Source organism: Peromyscus californicus, unplaced genomic scaffold, assembly GCF_007827085.1.
Source record: "Peromyscus californicus insignis strain IS unplaced genomic scaffold, ASM782708v3 Scaffold_18__1_contigs__length_77618521, whole genome shotgun sequence".
NCBI classification, from domain to species: Eukaryota; Metazoa; Chordata; class Mammalia; order Rodentia; family Cricetidae; genus Peromyscus; species Peromyscus californicus.
The window spans coordinates 60,731,788-60,758,225 of record NW_026294480.1 but is presented as its reverse complement, the minus strand read 5'-3'; the positions used below and the strand labels follow the sequence as shown (position 1 = coordinate 60,758,225).

Below are 26,438 nucleotides of genomic sequence, written 5' to 3'. Positions count from 1 at the left end.
TACAAACAGACAAATTCTGAAGTCCATGTGATTGCTTATACTGGTATTGTCTCGGAGCTACTTTATGTCCTCATTGAAAAAAAAGTAAAAAATAGCATGGTGGCTCATCAGTCAGAACCCAAGGCAAACACTTTTGAGCCTTGAAAAGGTGAGGATGACGTTCACCACAGGCAGCAGGCTATTCCTCCAATTTCACCAGGGACCATCTTGCCAACAGTTGCTCTAATTTGAAAATGAGGTGACGAAGGCTTTTGAGGGGATCTACAGTGCAGGTCCAGGTCCAGACTAGACTCTCTAGCTATTAAGAACATAGTTTAGGATGTATCAGGAAAACAAGGTAAAATGTTATTTCTCAAATCAAGAAAATAACTGAACTGCCAAGCATGGAGGCACACGCTTCTAATCCCAGCACTCATGAGGCAGAGGCAGGCAGAGCTCTGAAGCTAGCCTGGTCTCCATAGTGAGTTCCAAGCTAGCCAGGACTAGATCCTATTTTTTAAAAAAAGGAAGAAGGAAGCATGGAAGGAAGACAGGGGGAGGAGAAGGAAGGAAGGGAGAGAGAAAGGAAGGGAGAGAGGGAGGGAAGGAGCGAGGGAGGGAGGAAGGGAGGGAGGAAGGAAGGGAGGAAGGAAGGGAGGAAGGGAGGGAGACAGGAATGAAGGGAGGGAGGGAGCAAAATAACTGAGTATATAATATTAAAAGAAAACCTTAAATATAATTAAAACATTCCCATCATGGAAAGCAAGACCAATCAGCTCTGTGTGCCTCCCAGGTCCAGCCATTCTACACACAGACTTTAGGAAGATTTTGAGGACTTTCAGTATATTATCTAAAAAATAAATAAGCATATATTTTTCATGAAAAGAGACACACGACTCCTGATGGCTGACTCTGTGAACAACTGTTCAGGCTCTATGGACTGAGAGCATTTTTATTTTAAAAAAAGTCTCTGTGCAAAACTGTCTAATGAGAATCAATATTAGCGCTACCCCCTTGCTTGCTTGTGACGGGCATCTTCTCTCCACTGCGTCCTGGTCCAGAAAGGCTGGGCTAAGTTACGTGCAATAAGTTCATGCAATAGGTTTTATTTTATAAGATTCTAGACATTTATTTAACAAAATGGAAAGCTCTAATATCTAGTATTTTTCTACATTTGAATTTTCAGAGAAGTTGGGCTTATATTCTACAGCATACATGATCATAAAAGAATTAATTGTAAATTTAGATCAGCTAAAACATTTTCTCTAATGACTAGGATTCATTATCCTTTAGTGAAGTGAGGTGACATCTTCTTGTGGGAGAAATCTACGTCTCTTTGTCAGAGGAGACGTGCCGTGCCACTAACAAAACCTTCCCTCCTCTCTGATCTGGCTGAGGGGGATTTGTTTGACCGATAAAGCAGGCAGGAATCCATTTCTCTGGGTTTGGTTCCTGGGTCGAGTATGACTCCTTTGAATTTAGGAAACAACTCCAACTCTGAACGGAAGGGCGGAGGCTGCGTTTGCAGCCTATCACTCACAGATGGTGTCCCTGGCTTTCCTCACATGCCGACCGAACCACCCTCAGCTATTGTGAGTGCAAGTGTGTGGGAGACTATCTGGGAGAGAGAGAACAACAGCTCTCCACCCCAAACTTGAATTCTTACTCTCATAAACTCTGAACGCTCAGGATCACTTATGCCTGACAGAATCTGGGGGCTCTACGCCCAGATGCAGGGTACATTTCCCAGGCTTCTCCAGGGCGAAGGCAGGATGGACGCCTTCGCTGAATCGATGCCTCACGGTGAAGAGCAGCTGTCCGCTCTCAGCGTTTATAAATAGAAGTCTCTGGTTGGTGTAGTCCAGCAGAATGCCCACTCTGGCGGGACGCTCAGTCGCGTGTACCTCGCTTACAATGCCACTATAGAAAAACGTGTACCTGAAATGAAACAAAATGAGAAATTCAATTTTTAAAACCTTTGGAAATCCTTAAGATTTGATAGGAAAAAATCACTTGAGAATAATCAAGGTCCTTCATCAATTCAGTTCACAGTGATGAGTTGAAATAGTGTTGTCCTAAGTACATTTGCTGGAGCCCTTCTAGATGCTGAAATGCATAGCTCATGCAGCAGAAGTGTGTTCAAACCATTCTGCTCCTTCCATATTAGGGGGCAGTCCCAGAATAACCAGCGTGAGCCTCCCTGTGATTTTTCTCCACATTCTAATTCTTTCCCAGCTGCCCACATGTTTTAACTGCTGCATTCATGGTGTGTCATTCTTTTGAATAAACTCCTTTGAGACTGCCATGTATTTAAACAGTACTGTGGGCTTGCCTTCCATACAACGTATTAATTTTACATTTTTAAAGATTTATAGGTAACTTACATAAGGGCCTTTATGAAGCTCAAGAGTAATGCCATTAGTTCTTGCCAACTTTTAGCTTTGAATAAGCCCCGCTCTGCCCAGACCGAGTTCCCTCTTTTATCTCTAAGTTTTCAGCAGCCAGGGGGAGCTTTGATGTCACGCTCCAGAACAAATACATTCACACGTGTTGTGCAGGCATGTCTCTATACCACATTCCTCTCTCAATCCTCTGGGAGTGTGGGGACAGACAAGTTCACACTAGGCCATCAGGAATGGGCAGGACAGGAGTGGGTGGGAAGAGGAAAGAGAAAGCTCAGTGAATAGAGCAGCAGGAGCAGAATGGGCATGGATGAGGGAAGGAGCAGTCGCCATCTGCCCAGCAGGTTGGAGAGGACGTGGGACACTGACCATACATCTGGGTAGTGTATTCAAGATGGCAGAGACGCCAGGCCAGGCACTAAGGAATTAAGAATTGGAGTTCTGGGTGATTCTTGTTTGAATAGAGACCAGCAGTCCCAAATAGGGATCGTAGCTACTAACTACATCTGGCCACTTAAAATGAACATTTTAACAATGTATAAAATTCAGATTTTCAGCCTTACCAGTCACAGTTCAAGAATAGCTGTGACACCATTTTTTTTTAAATTATTCTAGAAGGTACTATTGTACAACACAGGCCTAGAGCAGTGGTTCTCAATATTCCTAATGCTGTACCCCTTTAATACAGTTCCTCACATTGTGCTGACCCCCAATCAAAAAGTTATTTTCATTGCTACTTCAAAAGTGTAATTTTGCTACTATTATGAATCATAAAGTTATCTGTTTTCCGATGGTCTTAGGTTGCCCAGCAAAAGGGTCATTTGAACTCGCCCTTCCCCTGCCAGGGGTTGGGACTCACATGTTGAGAACCACTGGTCTAGAAGATTCTGAATGACCCAGTGAACTGATGCCCTTCACCTGTGGCTTGGAAAGTCCATATTCCCAGAAGGCCAATCACCAATCAGTCTCAAGGCAATCCCCATTATGGAGGCAAGAGAAAAATACATCCCTTAAAATCTTGACTCCATCAGTCCCACGTATCAAATACCCCTCAGGTGTCTGCCCTGGGGAGATTTCTCTCAGAGTCCTGGGGAAGAAGCTAGAAGCAGCTGGGATACTAATCTGAGGGATATCGATTGAATCTAAGTACACAGAGCTCTTTAGTTCATACACTTTATTCTTCTGAGTCAACATCTCTCTACACAGCTTCTTTTCTGTTCTCATACTTAGCTCCTTTCTTGCCTGATTCTCTCTACATTTTTCTTTTGTTCTCTCTAAATTCCATCTTAATTCTTTCATCTATTTTTCCCCATCTAGTTCTCCTCCATCTCGTTCCTTTAATCCCCTCTAGTTCCTCTACCCACCTCAAGTCTCTGAGGCTTTCAGTTATATACCCATACAAAGCAGCAATTCTTTGGCCAAAGCAAGGTTGCCCAGGCTTGAATTCTTACAGGGTCATAAAGGCAGATAAGAGTTTACCTCAGGCAGTGACTGTCAGGCTTTCTTTTATAACCCAAAAGGGGAGTGATTAAAGGAGGTGGGGTCAACTAAGAGCTTAAATCGGTTAATATATCAGAAAAAGGGAATTTATGTGCTCAAACTACATTCCTAGAAGTGGTTAGGAGTCCTCAATGTTAGTATAAATCATGAGTAAAATAAAACTGCCTCTATTTCTTTAGGAGTCGTAGCTGTCTCTGTAAAACTCAGCTGCATCGTTTTTTGGGCAGGGTGGGGGTAGCTAAGCAGCCTGTGTCACAGCTTGATGTACCTGATATCCAAACGGACCTTTTGTTCTAACTTAAAAGTCAAAAGGGAAGTCTAGAGATGCCACTAAGGCTATATATATATATAAGAAAGGAGGGTCTGAGCTTAATTTGCACAAGAAGCAAAGCTATGTACCTAACATCTGCCTGGCCTAGGCTGTGTCTCCGTATGGATATTTACCTTAATTCGGGAGACTAGCAGGTGGTCTGGAATGCTTATTCTGTCTGCCCTTTGTCCTTGGATGTTTAAGAGGTATCTCAGATAAAATGCTTTTGTCTGGAGCTGGCCCTGGCCTTGGATGCTAGCTAAAGGAGAGAGTTACAGAAGGCAGTCATATGATTCTAATGCTAAAAAGGAGAAACAAAAGGTCTGGAAGAAGGAAGCCTTTTCTGGGTGACTGTTATCCAAATTCCTTAATTGTATATGGAAAAACTATATCCAAAGAACAATCAATCCACACTGTTCTAGGAATGGAAAAGCTACAATAGCATGCAAGAAATTCATCGCAGGAAAACAGCTTAATATTTAAGAGCCAATGTCACCAAGACTCCTTGAACCTTGGCTTTATCCTCTGGAAGGCCCTTGGCTTCTTCCAGGTATTAGCTCTTGCCATAGTCAGCTGAATTCCTACTTCATACTTCTGTGTCCCACAGCACCCACAGGACCTGGAGTACATTCTCATTTCTACTGTTTCTTTCTTAGCACAATTCCTCATGGTACTCTTAAGTGAGGGTACATGTGATTATCACAGGCTTTTGACTCCCCGGGCCTATGTGCTACAGTCCTGGTCAACAGCCTGTGCAATGGAAGATGGTAGGTTCTTCAGGAAGTGGGACTTCATGGAAGGAAGGACCCTGGGAAGTCCTTTGAAGGGGGTAGTGAGACCATGACTTCTTCCTCTTTCTTTTTGCACACCAGCCTTGATGAGGCCAACAGTCTTCCTTTGCCATGTGTTATTACCACCAAGGTCTAACATGCTGTCACAGGCCCAGAGCAACCAGGCCAAGTGACTGGGAAAAGAAATTGTGGGCTAAAAGGAAGCATTCCTCTGCTAGAGTTGGTTTTCTTTAGTCTTGCTTGGGCATGAGCCCCATTTCCCCCTCCCCACCATTTGCCTGTTCCTATTTGGGACTACTGATCTCTATTCAAATAAGAATCATCCAGAAGCCTGACTATGACTGATTCTCGGATTGCCTGCCCTGGGGCTTCCATCACCCTGATCACAAGCTGATCCAGGCTCAGCCAGACCCCTTTTTACACAGGAGACAACTTCCCTCCTCCCTTAGCCTGGTCACTGCTCCCTGGTTTCCCTTCTTCTCTGTGTCCTGTAAATGTCCTTCCACCCCGAGCTCTGATACCACCAGAGATACCTGTGGACTGATTTTAGAAGAGGGAGGGATATGATGAAATAATGTTTAAAAACTCTCTCTAGCTGTGGCAGGTAGGGCAGTGTGGGCATGGTTAGGGTAAGACTGGTAAAGAACACGAGTGGCCTTGAACCAATACAGCAAAGTTAAGAAGGACCTGGAATGGAACCACTGGTGTCTCCTAAGACCATCTTCACATTAGGTTCAACCAAGAGTCATAGAGCTGGTTTAAAGTCACTGAACTAGAAAACTGAGAATCACAGGTGGGCTTGTTGCGCTGCTCTCCCAGAATCCTAAAGGTCGTGGGTGCCTCATATGGCACCATCAAAGCATGAAATAAAGGCACCTGAGAGTGGCCTCTGTGCTGCAACCACAAAGGCAGGTGTATTTGCCTCCCAGAAGCCCACACTGGGCCTGAAAGAACCAAGACCAAAGTTATAGGAAGAACTTGTCGCAAAATATACAACTCTGTTTTCTATAAAGTAAGTCCTAGGAATTTGTGATTGGAGGGTTGGAAGCTACCCTTTGGTTTGTGTTCTAAAGTATGTAAAAGATCATCATCATCATCATCCATCATTATTATTACCTCTACTGTGGGGGGCACTTGTGCACCACGATGCCTGCCTGCTACGGTCCACACACAGAGGTCAGAGCAGAGCTTTTGGCAATTGGCTCTCTCCTTTTGCCATGAACTCAGGTTGTCTGGCTTACACAGCAAGGACTTTCACCCACTGAACCATCTTACTAGCCTGAAGATTTGTGTTGAATGAAATCAATACCTATGTTGGGCTCCTATAACTTGCTAACTGTAAACTCTAGGCTTAAATGATTTTAAACTCTGGGCAAGGGCTGAGCCCTTCAGCATGGCACAGCACTGAATATCAGTTAATCATAATTGCTCTGACTCGATGAAATGTGACTTTAAATAGCACTTGGAGATGGCATCCTTGTGAACCATCTCAGAGAATCAAACTGTCAAGTAGAATGTGTGTGGGGTGGGCTGGTATGTGCAACTGAAGATATGCAAGATCCCAGGCTGGGGGCCTGTTCTGAGAGCTTATAAGCAAGAGTGTCGAAGGACAGCTTCCTTTTTAAAGTCTTGCATTTGAATAATGCTTGCCGCTTGGATGACATATTACAGTGCCAAGCTCTTCCTCGTCTCTGACTTAATGTGATCCTACGATCCTAAAAGGTAGCAGACCAGGCCTCAACCTTACTAAGCCTTAGTGCATGTCAAGGACTGGTAAACCAAGGCCTTCTGAGATAGACTAAATGCATAAAGAATTGATCAAAGGGTTAACGAACTTAGGGAGAGTAATCAATAGAAGGCAGAGTCAAGGGTAAGGCCAGGACAAGAATCAGATCATCCTGTAAGCACACTGAGATCACAGCATGTCACCTCAGCCCTCGAGTCTAACACAGGCTAATGGCTTTGACTATGCACCCACCAAACAGTATGAGTAATAGAGACCAGGCATTGTTCGGTAGATTTATCTACAAAGAGACAGGAAAAAAAAAATCTTGGTATGTGACAGCTATTCAGTCTCTCTCCAATCTGCCACATTAGTGCAAAAGTAGCCATAGACAATATATAAACAAATGAACATGACTGTTTTCTAATAAAACTTTATTTACAAAAATTGAGCATGGGTCAATGTACTATAATTTGTCAGTTTCTGTTCTAAGTCGATGCTGGGCAGAGAGCTGGGGAAACACCTCTTTCTCACCCCTGCCAATTCCTTCTCTGTAGAGGGAGCCCTTTGAGCATCATAGTGGTACTTCTCTCCACCCTGGGATGAGTTGAGAAGGGAAACTGCCAGATTCTTCTTTTCCTTTGTCTTGGCTGGTGAGAGGACATAACACCCTTCTCTGCCTCTCCAGAGCCAAGCTGAGGCCCCACAGAGCGGGAAGGCTGCTGGCTCTGGGTGGCTGGGTCTGTATGGTAATGAGGTTGAATATAAGATGCCCTCTTGTCTAGATTCTGTGATAATCAGAATGATGCTTTAACTGCCACACCCTTTATGTTTGCTGTCTTACCTAGTTTGGAAGTTGAACAAGGACATGACAAGCTCCTCATTAGATGCCTGCCTAGACACTGTAAGTGACCTTTGGGTTAAGTTAAGGAAGGCAGGGCCCCAGCTTACCTCTGTGGCTCAGAGCAATGCATGTACCACGAGGTCTCCCCTTGTCCCAGGGCACCAGCCCTCACAGCTGAGCTGGAGCAGATGCCGAGTCGATAAGCCGGACAGTCTGTGACTGTGGTTTCCCAGTAATGCTGGCCACAGGCAGGCAGCTCCTCCCCCAGCACGGAGGGGATCCTGTAAGCAATGATGATCAGCTGAAGGTTATCACAGAAATCACCAGCCTTTACCCTAGGAGCATCAACCTTACCTGCCCTTTAGGCAGGGGTCTATCTCAGAAACTGCTGGCAATTGACTAAGATACCATCTGCTCCTTATGCTCCTAATCCTGACCAGATTGCCCCAGGATTCACCGACCTCCAGCATGCATTTGACATATACCTGCTGACTTATGCATGAACATATGGTACATTGTGTCTCTTAAAGGGTCTGGGAATCAGGTGATGAGTGGTATAATGACAAGGAGGAAGAGAAATGCCATGACTTCTGCCCTCAGGGAAATGGAAGGGGTACAATGGAGGCAGGTGGGAGGACATGGCTTACAAAGTTTTCTTCTTCCAAAACCTGCAAAAATAAAAATGGAATCTCCAAGGCGGATGGTGGTGGCACACGCCTTTAATCCCAGCACTCTGGGAGGCAGAGGCAGGCGGATCCCTGTGAGTTCAAGGCCAGCTTCATCTACAAAGTGAGTTCCAGGAAAGGCACAAAGGTACACAGAGAAACCCTGTCTCGAAAAACCAAAAAAAATTAAAAAAAAAAATGGAATCTCCAGAAAGTTTCACATTTTGGATTTTTGGCACATGGACTCACTATGTAGCTCACCTTGGCCTCAAACTCTGTGATGCACCTGTCTTGGCTTCCTGAAGGTCGGGATTATAGGTGTGTACAACCAAGTTTAGCCTTTCAAACCTTCTAGAACTGAATTCCAGTATGAGCTGACCTTGCGGGTGACAGTGACCCCACAGGGCACAGCTTTTAAATGTCAGGACAGCTGGCAAAGCCAGAGCAGAGTACAGAACTGAGCAGCGTGACCAGTGGCTTTGGGGAGGTGCTCCAGTCTCCCTGGCTGCAGGTGCCTCTGGGAGGTGAGTTCAAGGCCTCTTTCTGCCTGACTGTAGTTATTTTGATCAAGAGCGCAGCGAAATTGCAACCATGGACAAGTGACCTTGTTTGCATGGGTTGCTCAGTTTTGCTGGAAAATGGCTGAGACAGCAAGGAGGCATTTTTAACTTCATAGTGTTACTATTCAGTCAGCACTCCCTCCCTCTCCCCTTGAACAGATGAGAAAATGATTAATACAAGCCAGTGTATTTCACTTGCTCTATGTCTTTACCCAATAACTTCATTTCAGAGAGATGCCAACTGACAAGCCCTCACTCCCTGGAGGAAAGCCAGGCTTCCTGGTACTTATGAGCTAATTTTCATGCTAATAATTAGTAAACAAACTGGAAACATCCCCGTTTCCATCAGATAGCATCTACGAACTCTTACAACTCCAGTGTACTTCTTTTTAAAAAGAAACATTATTTTTTAAAATAAACGCCATATATTTCTTTTTTCAAGATTGATTTTTTAAATTATGTGTATGTGTTGTTATGTGTGTGGATATGTGAACATGAGGGCAGGTGCCCACAAAGACCAGCAGAGGGCATCAGATCCCTAGGAGCGTGAGTTGCAGGTTGTTGTGAGCTGCCCACCTTGAGTGCTGAGAACCTAATTCAGATCCTCTGTAAGGGCAGAAGGTCCTCTTAACCACTGAGCCTCTCTCCAGCCCCACCACATCTATTCTTCAATCATTTTTTGAACTGGTTTTCTCAATCCATGAGTAGGTATAATTCTTAGCACCTACAATGTTCCAATCCTTATGCTAGATTCCAGGGATTCAAAGAAGCCTAAAACAGGACTGCTGTTCAGCAATTATTTGTGATTAAATGATGAGTAAACAGCCTTATAAATAAAGATCAGAGGTTCTGGGGCCTGGGGAAGACTTGGTCATCTCCAGAAACAAGTAATATGTAAATCTGGCAGTGGACAGTTGAGCATCAAGATGGGACCAGAGTACATGCAAGTTACCAGGGACTGGAGCGATGTTGTTACTGCTACCAGCCTATACCTGGGCATATCGGTGTCTTTTGCAGCTCGTGTTTCAAAAGCTTTGCTGCTATGGAACAATCTTTGCATGCTGTAAATATATATTATTCTCATTAGTTAATAAAGAGCTGACTGGCCTATAGCCAGGTAGGAAGAGATTGGGCAGGAGAGTCAGATGAGAAGGACACTGGGAAGAAAAAGGGAGGAGTCTCAGGGTCCTGAGGAGACACCATGAGATGCAGAGCAAGCAGGATGGGAAGTACATAGATGAGGTAAATGAGCCTCAGGGTAGCACATAGATGGGTTAATTTAAGTTATAGGAGCTAGCTAAAAACAAGCCTAAGCTATCGGCCACGCATTTATAATTAATAAGTCTCAGTGTGGTTATTTGGGAGCAGCTGCTGGGACACAGAGAAATTCCATCTATACTTTGCCCATACTTTGTCCCAGTTGGCATTTCAACCCTCAAGATAGCTGAGGGAGAAAGAGAGAGACAGAAGGAGAGACAGAGATGAGAGGCAGAGACAGAGAGCAGGCAAATTGCCAGGCAGTCTCCCACCCATCCTAAGATTCTGATCCCTGTTTTCTTTAATGTCACTGCCTTGTTTTGTTGTTGTTGTTGTTGGTGGTGGTGGTTTTTTGAGACAGGGTTTCTCTGTGTAGTTTTGGAGCCTTTCCTAGAACTCACTCTGTAGCCCAGGCTGGCCTCGAACTCACAGAGATCTGCTTGCCTCTGCCTCCCGAGTGCTGGAATCAAAGGCATGCGCCACCCTCCCACCCCCGGCTGATGTCACTGCCTTTTGTGGGAGATACTGGAGGGCAAGATTCTGTGGCCAGACTTAAGAACTCAATAAACCATTCTGTTCCTATCCAAGTGGTCAATACCTGGGTTCCTACTGAAAATAACAGAATTATCACTGGATTCTGTTTTTCACTGAACCAGAGATAATACCTGAAAGCAGCCAGTATTTTGGTTTTGGTTGAAATACTGACTGCTTTAAGGTAAAAACCATCTGCACTTATGGTCCCAATAAAAATATTGACACTTGCTCCAAGTTGTGAGCTTATACGTGCCGCTGCACACCTCATAGTGAACACTGCCTGCTGCACGTGTGTTATATCCGTCACATAATTGAGCAATCTCATTAAACTGAGAATGCGCTCAGTTGATACAGAACTGGGGAAACCGATCCTCTACAGCTGAGCATCAGCCCAGCTATGGTGGCTTCTACTTACTCTGTCAGCCGTCTCCTCTCAGAGAAGCTGATCACCGTCCCATTTGAGGAGATCTGGAGAGCTGGGTGGGCTGTTTCTCTCAACAAGAGAAATCTAGTTCCTGTGGAAGAATATAAGAAGATAGCACTATCACAAGGCCAATCACCAGGCCAATCCATACACAGTAAACCGTAGGCTCCCATTCTCCTGAAGTCAAAAGTCCTGACTCTAGACTTTCAATCCACAGCTGAAACGCCATCTGTGAGCAAGGCATTAGTGGACGCCCTGGGCTGGTCACTCCTACCTGCTGCGGAGGGTGAGGGTGGGGGTAGAGGGGGTCTATGCTAGGCAATGTGTGCTCCCTGTAGCAGCCACATCACCTGGAAATGAAGACCTCACCCTGGACCTATTGAATTTGAATGTCTACTTGTACAAAATGCTCAAAGATCTGCGTGTGCTTTAAAATTGGGGGCATATTAGGATATTAGCATATTAGGATAGCCTGCAGAGGATCCGATAATGGAAGATGCAGGCAGTGTACTGAGATGGTGGGAAACATCCCTAGATAGGCAGCTCTCCCATCCTTTCCTACAACTCAGGCAGGCCCTACCAACATCCCAAACAGGGCATACATAGCACAGTGACTTAATGTGGCCCCTCAACCTTGTGCCATCTGTAGACCTAGGATGAGGCAGCATGATTTCCGCCTTCCAATTCCTCATTCCTCATAACTGAAAACAGCCAAATGTTTTTATTCTCTGGGGATGTCCCCCCAGATGTTACTGAACTGTTTTATCACCTATTTGAACTATTCATTTGTTCGTTCATTTGTTTGTTCATTTGACAAACATTAATTAGCACGAACTAGGATAAGTCGAACAAAACTGGAAACCTGACACAGAGTTCAAAGGATAACAGAATGAGAAAACCGTTCTGCACATCCCACACCTACAAATTATAGAGCATTCTGAGTGAATCACAAAGCACCTGGGAAGACTTCCGAGCCCACAAATGCTCCAACCCGTCTCCAGATCAAACCCGTCCATTTCTCTGGGGTGAGACCAGGGGAATCAGTATTTTAAGTACCCTGGCCGGTTGTCAAACACAGCAAAGCTTGGGAACCTCTGAAGAATGCAAATCAAAGAACCATCTTGCTGCTAGATCCATCTTGGGAGCTCCTGACAAATCCTCTCACTGACAGCAGGCTGGAACTTTGGGGAGTTGCCTTGGGTGTCTCCTCTGGCTGGCAGGAGGGGAGGAAATGCAAACAGCCAGACATACCGGCTCTGCGCTAAGTAGAAAGTACCTCTGGTGGAGATGAGGGCGGCTTCGCTCTGCTCGCTTGTCCCGAACGCGTTGATGGCTCTCACATAGAAGAAGTAATTGTCGTTGGGTTGGAGGTTAACTTTCAGCTGGAGTCCTTTAATTCCAGAGAAAGATCTAAATACAAAGGGAAGACAATTCTGGATTAACGTCATGTGATTGATACTTTACTTCTTCTGTAGGGATTGGACATCTTTCATCACCAACAAATAACTTATTTTCTTCCCTTTCTATTCAATGGATTTAGCAAGACTTCAAAAAAAGAAAGAAAGAAAAGAAAAAGAAAAAAGAAAAACCACCATTGTTCACTAAGATTACTTCACTGATTTATTTCTATTTTCAATCACCTTTTGTTCATTATATATCTTCTAGAATATTCATCAGGACAAAACCAGACACCATTTTGGGAAAAAAAAAAGTCAGAAAAAAGAAAAGAAAAAAAATACTAGTGATCCTGTGGTTAATGAGCCCCAAGAACATGTTGTTTTCTTAATTGATTTTGGATGAGATGACAGTTTTGGAGTAAGATGATATGGAGTCTGTTTACAATACAAAGGACCCCAATTAGCTCATCTACAGATTCAAATTATGAAAACCTCAGGGTGCTTGATGATTTTGTACCTGGTGGTGCCAGGGCCAACAAGGTTAGCAAGACTGCAGCTCTTCAGAGAAGACAGTATCTTTTTAAAGAAGCATAATCTTGGCAAGAAAAGAGAATACTAATTGCCGCCTCCCCAAAGTCCTCAAAGCTGCTATTATTCCAAAATGCCCACTTAAATTAAAGTGAAAGTGTACCTAAGTGCCATTGGCCTGCAAGTGAACTGTGATAGCCCAACTGTTTAAACAGAGGAGAACTTGCTGGTTTAGAAGGTGGGGCTCTCTGGACTTGCCAGTGAGCTGGAATGATTTTGGGCTTCTCTTCTAGTCCCTACTCTGTGGGATAACCTGGCCGCAAGCATGGATATAAGCCCACGACCCTCTCTTCTTCAGAATGCATTTGGAGTGGCCTGGAGACTTGCAGGCTGCTGATGGAATGGCTGTTAGCCTGGCTGCTGGAGTGAAGTCCTTTTCCTCATGGACATTCTCTGTGGTCAGGGAAAAGAAAGGCACCCTGTTCTAACTCACTCTCAGGGTCGTGGAATTTGTTGCTGTTGTTATTAATGAAATGTGCTACAAAAGCATTAAACTAAGATTTGCCCCCTGCCAAGGGGATTTCTCCATATTTCTCTCCTCAATACCCGTTGTAGAGAATAACAAGAAAAAGAGAAAATGCATTGTAGATTCAGAAAACAACCTACTTTAGATCACTGTCAGCATTGGGGGTCGAACCTAGGGCCCATGCCTGTGCTCTCCCACTAAGCTAAGCTGCATCCTCAGACCTAGCTCGGTAGAGCAGAGTGCCACCACACAGCCCAGGCTGGCCTCAAACCAATTCACAATCTCCTGGCTGCTGCCTCCTGACTGCTAAGATTAAGGGTGCTAAGATTCTAGGCTAAGACATCTGAAGCCTAGAATGACTTCAAGAAAAACCAACGTCTGTATGGAATGCAATCCTGTCCCTACCCCATGATTGTAAGCACAAAACTCCTAGTATGGTCCTCAGGAAGGTGGGGGTAGGGAGCAGGCTGGTTCTGTAATTCTGCTGGTCAGTGCCTGGAAAAGGTCAGCACACACTCCTCAAATGATACTGGCTGTTATTTCTGGACCTACCACCTCTCCAGGCCTCCAGAGAGCAGTATATTTAGCTACGCTGAGGAAGGAGGGGTGAAATTGAGCCATTTGACCATTAATGACTAGCTGTGCTGCAGTTAATTAGTAGAAACACATGTCCTACAGTGGCGAGTGTAATTCCCAACTAATATTCTAGAATATTAGTCTAGGGCAGATGCATTGCTTGTCTTATTTAAGTTGACAGCCAAAGGAATGTTTTAAATAAACACTGATAACAATCAGTAATAAAATTATTGTTTTAATACACACACTCAGCATGAACTGAATTTTACACATCATTCGCTCATTAAATAACTATGGATGGATCACTTATCATTTCTGCAGGCCCCGTCACCCTGGAGGCTGAGGGGGAAGGGGCAGGGGAAGGAGAGGAAACTTTAGCTCTAGAGACTACACATAATACAGCAGCCTTGTTTTGTAATGGCACTGTTGTTATATATCAGGAACATTTTCTGCAGTCTGTCGAGGAGAGCAAACGCCACGTATATCGTTAACTTCACACCATGTGCTGTTACGTGGGTAAAGTACAAAGATTATATGGCGCTGAAATCAAACCCCAGCATCCCATCCTGCCTTCAGCAAATGAGATGGCCACACAGCTGTGTACAGGGTCCTCACCCTGTCTGTAAAATAAAAGCACCAAGCATAGAAACAGAAGATGGAATGTGAAATGTGGTGGCCTTTACTGACACAAGTCACTGTCTCCCGCTCAAGCACCAGGACAAGGGTCAGATACATGTGCTTTGCCCCGTCTCCTTACTTACCAAGACATCACCCAAGTTTTCATGTCAGCCATGACTGTTCTTCAGCCGAATGAAAACAAAGTCTGCGATCTGAAGAGCTACTCCCTTGAGTAGTTTATAACTCTATTGCCTCAAAACCAAAAACTGATCAGGATTGCAACCGAATCCCCATGGGGCTTGACCTAGATTACAGTACAATTTAGGTTCACAGAACGTGCAGACTGAAGTAAGTGTCAGAAAGCAAATGGAACCACAGTAAATAGTTGTTCTTTAGTTAGCACAGAGGCACACATCTAAAATCTCAGTATTCAGAAGGCTAAGATAAGAGAACCCTGAGTTCGAGTCCCAGCATGTGCTATAGTTAGACACTGTCTCAGTGGAGGTGGAGGTGAGGTTATACCAGTATGAAAAGTGATTATGATTAAAAGTCTAGAACCAATAACAGAATTCGAAGGACAATAAAGCAATGGCTCAGATGGTCTCACTTTGGGTCCTTGAGTGTGGGATTTCTTCACATAGGAATCACAGAGCTCTAGAAAGCAATGACTGTGTGAGCAGATGACGAGGTGATGTGAGCATCCTGACCTGGTGGTGAATTGACAATTGAAGGTAACCTGGAGGTAGACTGAGCAAGCTGCTCCCAGCAGGTGCCCCAAGGACTCTCAGCTGCTCATCTCCCCAGCAGCAGGACAGTTATTTGTTGGGTTCCTGAGCCATAGCCCAGAGACTGAAAAGACCTGCTCAGCAGGCCGCAAGGCCGCTTCCTGAATGAAGGACACTGTCTCCTTCTCTGTAGTGTTGGAGAGATACCGAGTGAGAGTCCGTGGAAAATGGTGTTAAAAGTAAGGAAGACCTACCTAACTCGAATCCTATAATTCTTTGCTCTTTCCAAGAAAAGACTAGGAATTCTGACACAGTTACCCCCTGCCTGATAATAGAGCAAAGATCATTTTTACAAAGGACTTGAAAATGAATTTTCAGGAAGAAATCTTTAGGGACCTTGTGTTTATGAGGGAAATTACTGAAAGCATTCTCACTAAGTTAGAAAGAGGGATAAGGTTAAAAACTAAATTGGGAGGTAGGAGGTAAAAAACTACTGCCATCTGCAGACAACATGCCTATTTATCTAGAAATCAGCTGAAAACCCTTCCATAATAGAATTCCGTAGGATGGCTAGATATGAAACTAACGTAGGAGACTGGGGTCCACTTGTCTCGCATGCTGGAAGCCCTAGGCTCCAACCCCAGTAGCATCAGAACAGAAGTTAAAAACCCTTCATGAAAAACTACAACCAAACAGCAGCTAGAACTAAAGATAGGAGAATAGTATCAAATAGAAAAGTGCAGAGGAAAATAAATGAGACCCGTATTAGGGACACCCGTCGATGCCACTGAAAGAGACACACCATTTATTTCTTCTGCAGCAAAGTGAGCTGCCGCAGAACCTTCAATTCCCCCAAAGATAATCTATCAATTCAGCATGCTCTCTAAAAATAACAAATCGTCTAGAGTCGGTTGATGGAGGAAGCTACACAAACTAACTCTGACAATAAAATACAAACTAGAAGTAGAAAAAAAAATAGCATGAATAGGCCACCTAACGCCAAGGAGCGTGGACAGGAAAGCTCTGCTACTAAAAGCAGCGTGGTGCTTAGGCATCAGCACACCGTGGGCAATGGGACCGAGCTCTAGGTCAGGAATGGAGCCAGGCGCAGAGACTCTCAGGTAAGCATTTCAGATCACAAGAGGAAATAAGAACTTCTTTTTGAGACAACTAGATTACCATATGAAGGAGGGAGGGAAGGAGGAGGGAGGGAAGAAGGGAGGGAGGGAAAGAGAGGGAACTGAGTTTAGTGGTATATACCTGTAGCCTGCAATCCAGCACTTGAGGGGCAGAAACAAGGACTGCAGGAAATTCATGGACAGTCTGGTCTATATAGCAAATTCCAGGCCAGACAGGGCTATATAGTGAGATCCTGTCTCGAAACCAGTCAACCAATCAAATAATGTTGGAATCTCTACTTCATACCTCCTACCAAAGTAATTCCAAATGATAAAACATGTTTTAAACAAAATTAAGAAAATGGGAGGACATGTATAATATATACATGCATATATTCAGAGAGAAGGCATTTTAAAATTTAAAAAAAAAAGCTGAAAGCTTTTTTCAAAAGAAAGTGATAAATTCAACTAAATTAACATTTTAAAATATTCATGACAAAATATGTTTAAAAGATTCCAAACTCATACATGAAAGCTAACTTCCTTTAAAAAAAAAAAAGAAAAGAAGAGGAACTATGAATACAAAAGAAAATGTCATACGCTAACAGGGGAGAAACGGTAAAAGAAGTGAGCAGCCACAGAAAAGGAAGTGTGAGGCTCAAACCATATGAAAAGGCAACAACCCAGCAACGGACTTGAACACTTACACTGTGGTTGCTTTTCAGCTGTCGAACTGTCCAAAGTCGGTCAAGGTTGTGAAGAACCAGGTACTCTTACGCACTGCTGGCCTGAGACTAAGCCCCGGCAGTCCCTATGGATTTGGCCATATCTATCAATATTCAAAAGATACAGCCTTTCTATTTTGAGAAATTCGTTCTACAAATATACTGTAGATCAGTGAACTTGTATACGCGTGGGGTTGTTTTCTACAGCATGGGTGGGGACAGCAGGAGACTAGGAAGCTGTCTCCTCAACTGGTCAAATAAGTTGGAATAACATCCTGAAAACAGAATACAATGGAATTGTTTTTAAAAATTGAGGCAGTCCCCTGGGTAGGAATGCTCACAAAGGTATATGTTTGAGCAAGGAGAGCAAATTGGCAGAAAGGCATGTAGGATTGCCAGCATTTGCTAGGAAATTATAGATGCTTTTATCTGAAAGGTTAAAAATGAATCAAGTGACAGTCATTGCCCTTGGGGATGGGAATTGAGAGATGAAGAATAGATACAAAGAAAATTAAGGTTCTCTGTCTTCCTTTTTTGTCTCTTGAATTGTTGTACCATAAATACATGTCATGGGCCCCAAATTAAAAATATTAACTTTTAACAGCAAAGAGTCCAAGAGCAGACTGAACATGTTTACAAATCTCGAAGCATACATGCCTTTGAGCTCTTCGAAGGAGCTTCTCACACATTTGATAATCCGAGGACGTTTTAAAATATAAAAAAAGCTGAAAGGGAAGGTACACATGTTCAAGGTGACTAGAGAGGCCGGCAAGTGTGGGGAATAGCTATTCTCGGTACTGTCTTGTCCTGGGGAGGGGGTGGCCTGTGTACAAACAGTATGGAGGAATCCAGTGCCATCACTCCTGGAAGCAGCCTAGCGAGGGTGCCATCATCACAGTGCACAGCAGATGGCTAAGGATGAATTGTTGTTTAAAAACACAGTTGGCTCTCACTGGCTTTCATGTTGGCAGCACCAACATCCAACCAGCCAGTCAATACCACTTCCTGTGAACCGTGAACAGAACACATGCTGGGTCTGTGGGAGAGATCAGGGGGTGAAGCAGCATTTCCCAACCTGCCCGGGGCATCCACACCGGCAAGTTTGAAAAATTCAGTTTTTAATTAATCATTTTTTAGACAAGGTCTTGCTCTGTAGTTAGAGCTGGCCTTGCATTCACTGTGTAACCTATGTTGGCCTCCATCTCCTGGAACTCTGGCCTCAGCCTCCAGGGTGCTGGGATTCCAGGCGTGGACCACCACACCCAGCTTCCGAACTGGGTTCCTGAAGGGGGCCCCCGGCATCTGAATATTTGCAAGTATCTCAACTGACTTTTATGATCAGTGAGGTTTGGGAAGCACAGTTCTAACTGTGGGAGATGGAGAGGGAAAAGGAGGAAAGGAGGAATTACATAACATAAGCAACATTAAATATAAAACCAAGCTGGCACGGTAGCTCGTGGCTGTAACCTCAGTACCTGGAAGGCTGAGGCAGTAGGATTGCTACCGTAAGCTTCAGCCAGCTTGAGCTACAATGGTGAGATCCTCTTTCAAAACAATAACAACAACAAAACCAAAAACAAACACAAAAGACAAACTAGTCAATGGTGCTTCAAGCTGTTTACAAACCCTTAACTAACCATAAATATAGAAATTTTTAAGATGGAAAAAAATCAGTTAAATCGGGGTTAAGAAGAAAATTCTTTGTATACTAATTTTCCATGATTAAAAAGACTTGGTAAACAAAGTCTTAATAGAACCATTTTTCTTTTGATAAATAAGAATATTATGAGACTCTGTATTACTAAATAGCATCATTATTTCATAACAGTGCAGAAAAACAACGGCACTACATGCTGACAACCACAAAGTGTGGGATTTCCTGTGGCTCAGATCTGTCAGAAAAGCAATGTGAGCCAAAGGGTCCGGAAGAAGGGTCCTGGATTTCTGGTTTCTCCATCTTTACTCTCCAAAGCCTGAACAACACTGTTTACACTTCAGACAGAGGTTCCCAGGAGTCTTGTAATGTTTATCTCTCCAGAACCTCCAAGCCCTCCTTTACTGCCCCTGGTCATCTATGTGGACAGTTACTTGAGGTCCCCAGTCCAGTGTGCTGAGAACAGTGACCTAACACTGTGCTTTCCGACACTGTGTGGAAATGATTAATAGGTGTGTGTATGCATCTTTTGTGATACTGCTCTTAAAGACGACCACTATTATCTTAAGAGCCCTTATATAAAGATCTCCATGAAAAATTCATCTCAAAGCTGAATGTCATGGAATATAATTGTCTCACTTAGTGAAATGTTGTGCTTCCTTTTTAGAGAGAAATTAGTTATATAATCTCTTTCTTCCTCTCTCTCCATCTCTCCCCCTCTCTCCAGTTTTCATTTAAGCTGCCAGGAAGTTCAGATTTGAATTTCATCTTCCACGGAGATTCCATTCTCCGCCTGATCTTTCTAACAGTCCTCTCTCCCCTTACATCATCTGGTTCTTGTACTCCCGGAACTGTCCTGGGGGCCTTGTCATGTCAGGGTCCTTCACGAGGAATGCTTTTTGGGGAAGTGACACAGCACATGTGAAGAAGAGGACAGGTTGCCATTCCCATTGTCCGACCAGGAGGGACATGAGGTGCCAAGTGGCCAGTGAAGTTAGAGCCTTTTAGTAGAAAGGCTTCACCTAGAAAATGCTGAACGCCAAGAACACTAGGGGGAACCATCACATCACGCCCCTCCCAGAGGCTTCTGCAAAGGGATCAGGAAAACAATTCCACATAAATAGAGCCCATTACCTCTTAACCACTCAGTGAATGTGGGCTCAGCCATACGTATCTGTGATTCTCCTGTGGCCCAGTGAAACAAGCCTGGAGCTCTTTTCCCCACAGGCTACAGAGAAGGTCAAAGGACTGGCCGTTGACTGATGGTCAGTCACCCATCATCTATCTACCTGGAAGCTTTCTAACGAAGTTTTTAAAGAGAGAGAAACTGAGATTCCTCCTGGCTGCCTCTAAGCACAGACAGCAGGCAGGAGGAGTCCTCAGCCAGAGCACCTGCCTCTGAGTGGCAGGTCTGTTCTTGCTCTGTGGTTGGCCCCACAGTTGGATGCAGGATAGTGAACTCACAGGCCCAGTACCCATGCAGACCTTCCTGAGGATGCTCACCCTCAAGGATATGGCCCAGGGAGGATCTCTGGGTGCCAGAGCCTACGGCGGGGGCAGGGACAGGAAGCTCACCCCCAACTAATTGGTGGAGTATTGCGTCTCACAGATTTGTCATTCAGTGCACAACTTCTCTGCACAGCCCACACAGCTAATCCCTGTACTATATTTCTCTCAGTTTTCCTCCTCCACCCACACTTCTGCTGACTTCTCTCTGCACAGGAGAGACAGAGCAGCTGAGGAAACAGAATGGTGGGGGGAAATTTGAAAGTGTTTTGAGCCCACCCAACCTCAGAAGAACATCCAAAGCAAAACAGGAAGAGTAGGAGACCCTCCATCTCACACCCAAGCCAAGGATCGCCACTCCCTCCTGCCCACCTCCAATCCCAACAGGGGCTGACTGCTGGGACCAAGCTTTGGTGCCCACATGCAAAAAAAAAAAAAAAAAAATGCAAATTTTTAGAAGAATTATGAAAGAGACTCCATTGCTCAGCTATTTCAGATACTGTGTCTTAGGGTGTAGGGGCACAGTAAGCTCGCTCATTCCATCCATGCCCACCCCTACCCCCGCCTGAGAATTCTACAAGCACCATGGGTCTTAAGTTAGAGTGTGTAAGAGGTCATCACACTGGGAGAAGGGATACAGGTCCTCGGATGGATGACTTCATCCTGGCAACCGAAATGAGAGTGCCCAGCTAGAGCACAATCAATGAATCAGTGCCCGCCCTCCATGAGTGCAAGTGTGTGTGGGCATGTGTGGGCATGGGTGTGGGCGGGATTCGATATTACTCATTTTCTTTCCCTTTTTTATTTCAACTCTTTCCTACAGCACTCCAGAGTTTTTGAGGCTCCTTCCCCCCACTAAGGATCTAGGGTGGGAAAACCATAGAAATGAATATAGTTCTTGCTCCCTCTCTTTCGCAAGAGATTTCAGCTAGTTAGATGACTTGAAGTGGGCAAAGACCAAAGGAGATTGACTCATTCATCAACAGACCTTTGACGATGTCGCTACAGATGAATTTTCAATCCTCACCCACTTTATGATCTAGGCTCTGCTAAACAGAGCCACATGAGAAATATGTCACCTCTGGTCTACTTTATTCTTTTTCAGGCACCTCTAAATTAATGTTTCTACAAACTCGGAACATATGTAGGGCTTATATAACCAATGGTTAAATGGAATTTTACATGCTTTTCTCTATCAGTGATACACAGAAGGTTTCCTGCTAACAAACTAGATTCATCTTTCCTCCTATTACATATCTGAACACTGGAGTGAACTCACTTATCATTCTCCTTTACTTTGTTGGCAGTTTATTATTTTGAGATTATCCTTAAAGCTGATCTAACTATTCTTATGGTCAGCATTATGTATTTGATGCTAAGTGATATTTATCCATCAAGGAACACACATATATTCATTGTGCAGCTACAAAGCCAGGGCTACAGTTGTACATGCTAATCCCTTTAAGGAGTCAACAAACGGAGGGAACCAGACAACACTCAGCACAGCTCCTTCCAAGAGACAACACCATCTTAATTATTAGCTGCTATGCATGGAGCCACATGAGGTTCTAAATCGATAGAAAGTAGAAATTATTAGGTAGAGGGGATAAAAACAATTGTTGTTCTTTATGTATTGATTGCACCATCTGACTAGTTCTCCATAGCTAGTGCCATAAAGATTAAGCTATATATAATATAGATAAAGAGTATTTTACAGTTTCAAAACAACAGGCTATGAAGTGATGTTCTGTCAGAAGATCTAAGACACATGGCCACTTCCAAAGAGCAGAATTTCCCTCGCCTCTTGGATTCTTAGAGCAGAGAACCAAAAGATGCATGCTATCCCAGGTCTCCAAGATTAAGGATAAGTTATTTCAGAGTCTAGTGAAGCCAATTCTATGAATAGGAGATGGCCCTGTTGTGGTAGCTTGGCAACAGACTTGGCAGATGGGCATGGCAGTAATCTATAGCCAAGGAAATCTCCTTGCTCCAGATTATCTACTGTCAGACTCAGCAGGAATCCAGACATGGAAAGTCAGCTCTGAACTGAGGGCTGGACATTGCGCTTCCTGCCAGCCATGGCCTTTGTGTACCTACAGAGTTCAAGCCTCTCCACAGGGCTCAGCATGTGGAACTCCTCCTGATTTATGACCTTAGCAGACTTGATCCACCCCGGGACAAAGGGTCTCCATACAGTTCTAACACGGCTGTAAACTTCTGCTTATCAGCTCCTCACATATTTACTTGCGACAGAATAAAACACACACCGGCAAAGCCTCAGCTAAAACAAACCAATGACTAGCCTCATGCCTCATTACATTCTACTTTGGGTTCGGCAAAATTGGTGAACGACCATTGTCTTCTCTAAACACGGGACTGCCATTGGTCCCTATGGCTTTGACAGGAGGGTTTGTTTGGAAACATTCATTATTGACAGTAATGATATAGTGATAATAATAATATAGGCCCCTCTTGGGTAGTTTTGAGGGCCCCAGGATGATGAGGCAAAGGAAAAACATCAATCAAAGGAGATCTGGATGGTGGTTCCACTATCTTTTCCTATCTGTTTTTTCACAGGACCGAGGAAACTAAAGATACACAGTAACTCCCAATTGCCAGGCTGACGGCTCTGATAGCTCAGGATCTGCAAATAACAAGCGTTTGAAAACCAGTAGAATGAATAAAACAGACCTGGGTTTGAATTCTAACCCCAAACTTACAGTGCCTAGTTTAATAGATTGCCAACCCATCTAAGATTTGGCTCTGATACAATGGAAATCACAGGATCACTGAGAGTTCAGTAAGAGCAAACACAACTTCTGGCACCATAAAGGCCCTCTATGGACACCATCCTCTCTTCCCTTTCCCTTCTCTCTATAACTACACTTATCAGGTGACAAGGCCATTCTCTAGATGAGATGTCTACTGGGTCTCAAGGTTTTCAGATTTTTGCTGATTAAAGTATCCAACCGTGCTGAAATGATTTATGTAAATGCCAGCTGAGGATGAACGCCACAACAGATGAGTCACTTCAAAGCACTGAATGGGCTGATCTTTCCTGAGAACCAGGTCTCCTCACGAATGGTGGGAGAGACCACCTAGGTCTCAGGAGTTCCTGAAGTAGCATCCTCAGAGCACCGACTCTTTTATAGAGAGGGTCACAGACTCCCTAAATAATCTTACCCAGGGGTCAAGGGTTTGAATCTTTAAATATGACAGATCTGTGGTTGAATTCTGATTGCCACCCAGTAGCCAAGGAACTTCTTAAAGTCCTTGTGAGGACTGCCTGAAGCACCTGGGCCAGTGCCGTCATGGAGGAAGTACTCAAGTCCCTCACTCTCTCTGCTGGCCAGAGTTCACCTCTCAGATGTTGGTTGACACCTGGCAACCTCTTCTGGGAATTTGGTAGCACAAGTGCCAAAGGAAGGCTTCCTTCTTAAAGCCTTACATTGGGGTAGCATATTACAATGCCAAATCTCTTCCCTGACTCTGATTTCATGTGATTGTCATAACCCCAAAAGGCAGCAGGCCAGGCATCTCCCCTAGCTGGCATTTGATCTATATCAGGGATTGGCAAACCAACGTCCGCTGAGATAGACGAAGTGTGTAAGGATTGCACAAGGGTTAACCAACTTAGGGTGAGCAGCCAATAGGAAGCAGAATCTAGGGTAAAGCCAGGACTAAACTAAGGCTCTGGCTCTTGGCACAGTGCCCTCTCAGACTGTTCTGAAAGCATCCTGAGATCACAACATGCTTGTCTGAGCTCTCAGACTGACACAAATTAGTGGCTTTACATAGCAATCAACCAACCGACATGAAAAATGTAGTGTATAATAACGTAATGACTCCCGAAGCTCGCCTTCCAGCAGTCAGAACACAAGCAGACAGACTGCTGCCTGTATATTTACCACATTTCACTTTCACAGGAGCGCCTGCGTCCCACCCCTTCCCATGTATCCAACCCCAATATACATGCTGATCATTATTTAGCGACGCCTGTCTTCAACCTGAAAGAAACTATAATTATTGTTCAGTCATATGAAACCTTATATCATAACTAAATAAACAGCTGCTTGATCATGGTGCTAATGAAGAGCTTGAATATACTTTATTTAAAGATTGTTTAACTTCATACCATTACTCCCAACTTTCTGCCAAAATAGTTTATCTCAATAAATGTGGCTAAAAAGAAAAACAGAAATGTCACCTATCAAAATATAAATATCAGTTAGAGTAATCTGAATATTCATCATGGTATGTGAAGACGCTTTCTATATCCAGGACTTCAGAGATTAAGAAAATACCACCTCATAGATGGGTTAATATTTACTAACACCTAACAGATGTGTGGTCCTCTCTTGATACATTTTAGCTTCATCATTTCAGTGAGAGAGCCTCACATTTCTTTTATCCTGGAAGAATCTCTATATTCTTCATGTTCTTGGAGAGGCAGGCCCGTCTCTGTGATAATATATGTGTAATTAGCTCCTTTATGTTGCCAGTATATCGTGAAGACATTCTGATTTACATTATACATAAGCTCACTATTAGTTCCCTGAGATAGGTGGAACCTATTCTGATAGAGCTAGTAAAAGTGGCACAAAATGTGCATAAATCCTGACTAACGACTCAAGTTAAATATACCTCAAAGAGTGTTCTATCTTATTAAAATTCGCATACATTTTTCTTACAAGGGAGTTATTATTCTGCACTGTAGCATGTGTTTTATTATAAACGCAGAGTTCATTGATGAATAGTGATGGCGCTGCAAATCAAGTCAACAGCTTAATTGGCTCAGCAGGGTTCAAGGATGCTTTTCTTGCTGGCTAAGCATATGCTCCCATAGCCGGGAGCCTGGAACATGGTTCCTGGGCTCCTGGCAGTCTCAGTGTGGAGAGGGACCCTTACCTCAGACCCTCGCCCTCAGGAGAGTGTTGTCTGCAATACTCCAGAGTGTAGGTCTCTGTGGCCTCGGGGTTAGCAGGCCGCCATCTGACAGTGGCCGTATTCCAGCACACAGTGCAGTCTTCTGCATGAATCACGGGTGTGGAAGGTGCTGCAGAGAGAAACAGTATACCCTCTGATCATGATTTATCAGTGGTGGTGGAGCAATACCAACTCTGGGGGGAATACTTAGGTATGGTTTTGTTTTTAATTTTTGCATCCAAAAAATTATCCTGAGCTAAAAACTCAAAAGAGATAAAAAATAAATAAATAAACAAAAAAAAAACACTTACATAGCTAAAAGTCTCTCTCCCACCTCTGCATTACATATTGTCAGACTCTATCCCATTCCCAAACAGTCCCTAACAGTTGTTTTCTATAAAGCCTACCCTGTTTTCTTTATATAGCTACTACATAAACAAATACAAATGCTCTTTCTCTCCTCCTTTTACCCAAGAGGTAGACACGATCTTGTCCTCAGCAGGTGGTCAGTACGGTTTGTGTGGGAGGACTGTTCAATTCTGGGTTTTAGGTTATTGAGACAGGGTCTCATGTAGCCCAGGTTGGCCTGGAACTTGCTATGTATCTTGAAGTCCTGTCTCCACCTACCAAATGCTGGGAGTACATGTAAGAGCCACCATACTGAGCCAAATATTTGTTTTTTTAAAGGCAAGAAAAAAGGATATAGGACTAACAGGTGGGAATAAGCTAATTCCTCCCTGAGACAGCTATAATGATCTCAAAGGCAGGACAGCCTTGGTCAACACTACATATTGTGTTGCAGTTCCTTGTGAAAAGATTTCACCATGAGAAAATAGTCACAGTTGAACACCATGGCTTAAACCATTCTGTTTCCCTGCATCTGTATAACAAAGCCCAGTCCTATTATTAGCTTGCAATTATAAGCTCTATAAGCTAACCCTTTTCAAAGTGATGTCTTTCCTTGTTTTCAAGCTTACGGAATAACAGAGACCTTATCGTGCCCCACACCCCGATGTATACTTCACGTCTGCTCATTGTTTCTTCAAGAGGAACCTGCTCCAGTTAACACATTATGTCTCACTGATCATTTAAAGCATTCTGTGGGTATCACCAGGAGAGCCATTCCTGATCCTGCCCTTACCCTGTCTTG

The 26,438-nt window shown here is 43.9% G+C and overlaps 1 protein-coding gene across 1 annotated transcript in view; it reads right to left on the bottom strand.

Annotated features, from left to right (window-relative positions):
- Positions 1-886: 886 nt before the first annotated feature.
- Cmya5 (cardiomyopathy associated 5) overlaps positions 887-26,438 on the bottom strand; it is a 98,853-nt gene continuing 73,301 nt past the window's right edge. The window contains exons 9-13 of the mRNA XM_052743565.1: positions 25,271-25,418; positions 12,266-12,399; positions 10,981-11,080; positions 7,657-7,830; positions 887-1,917 (exon numbers count right to left, since the gene is read on the bottom strand). Coding sequence (XP_052599525.1) covers positions 1,671-1,917; positions 7,657-7,830; positions 10,981-11,080; positions 12,266-12,399; positions 25,271-25,418 — 803 coding nt within the window. The 3' untranslated portion in view covers positions 887-1,670. The remainder of the gene's footprint in view (positions 1,918-7,656; positions 7,831-10,980; positions 11,081-12,265; positions 12,400-25,270; positions 25,419-26,438) is intronic.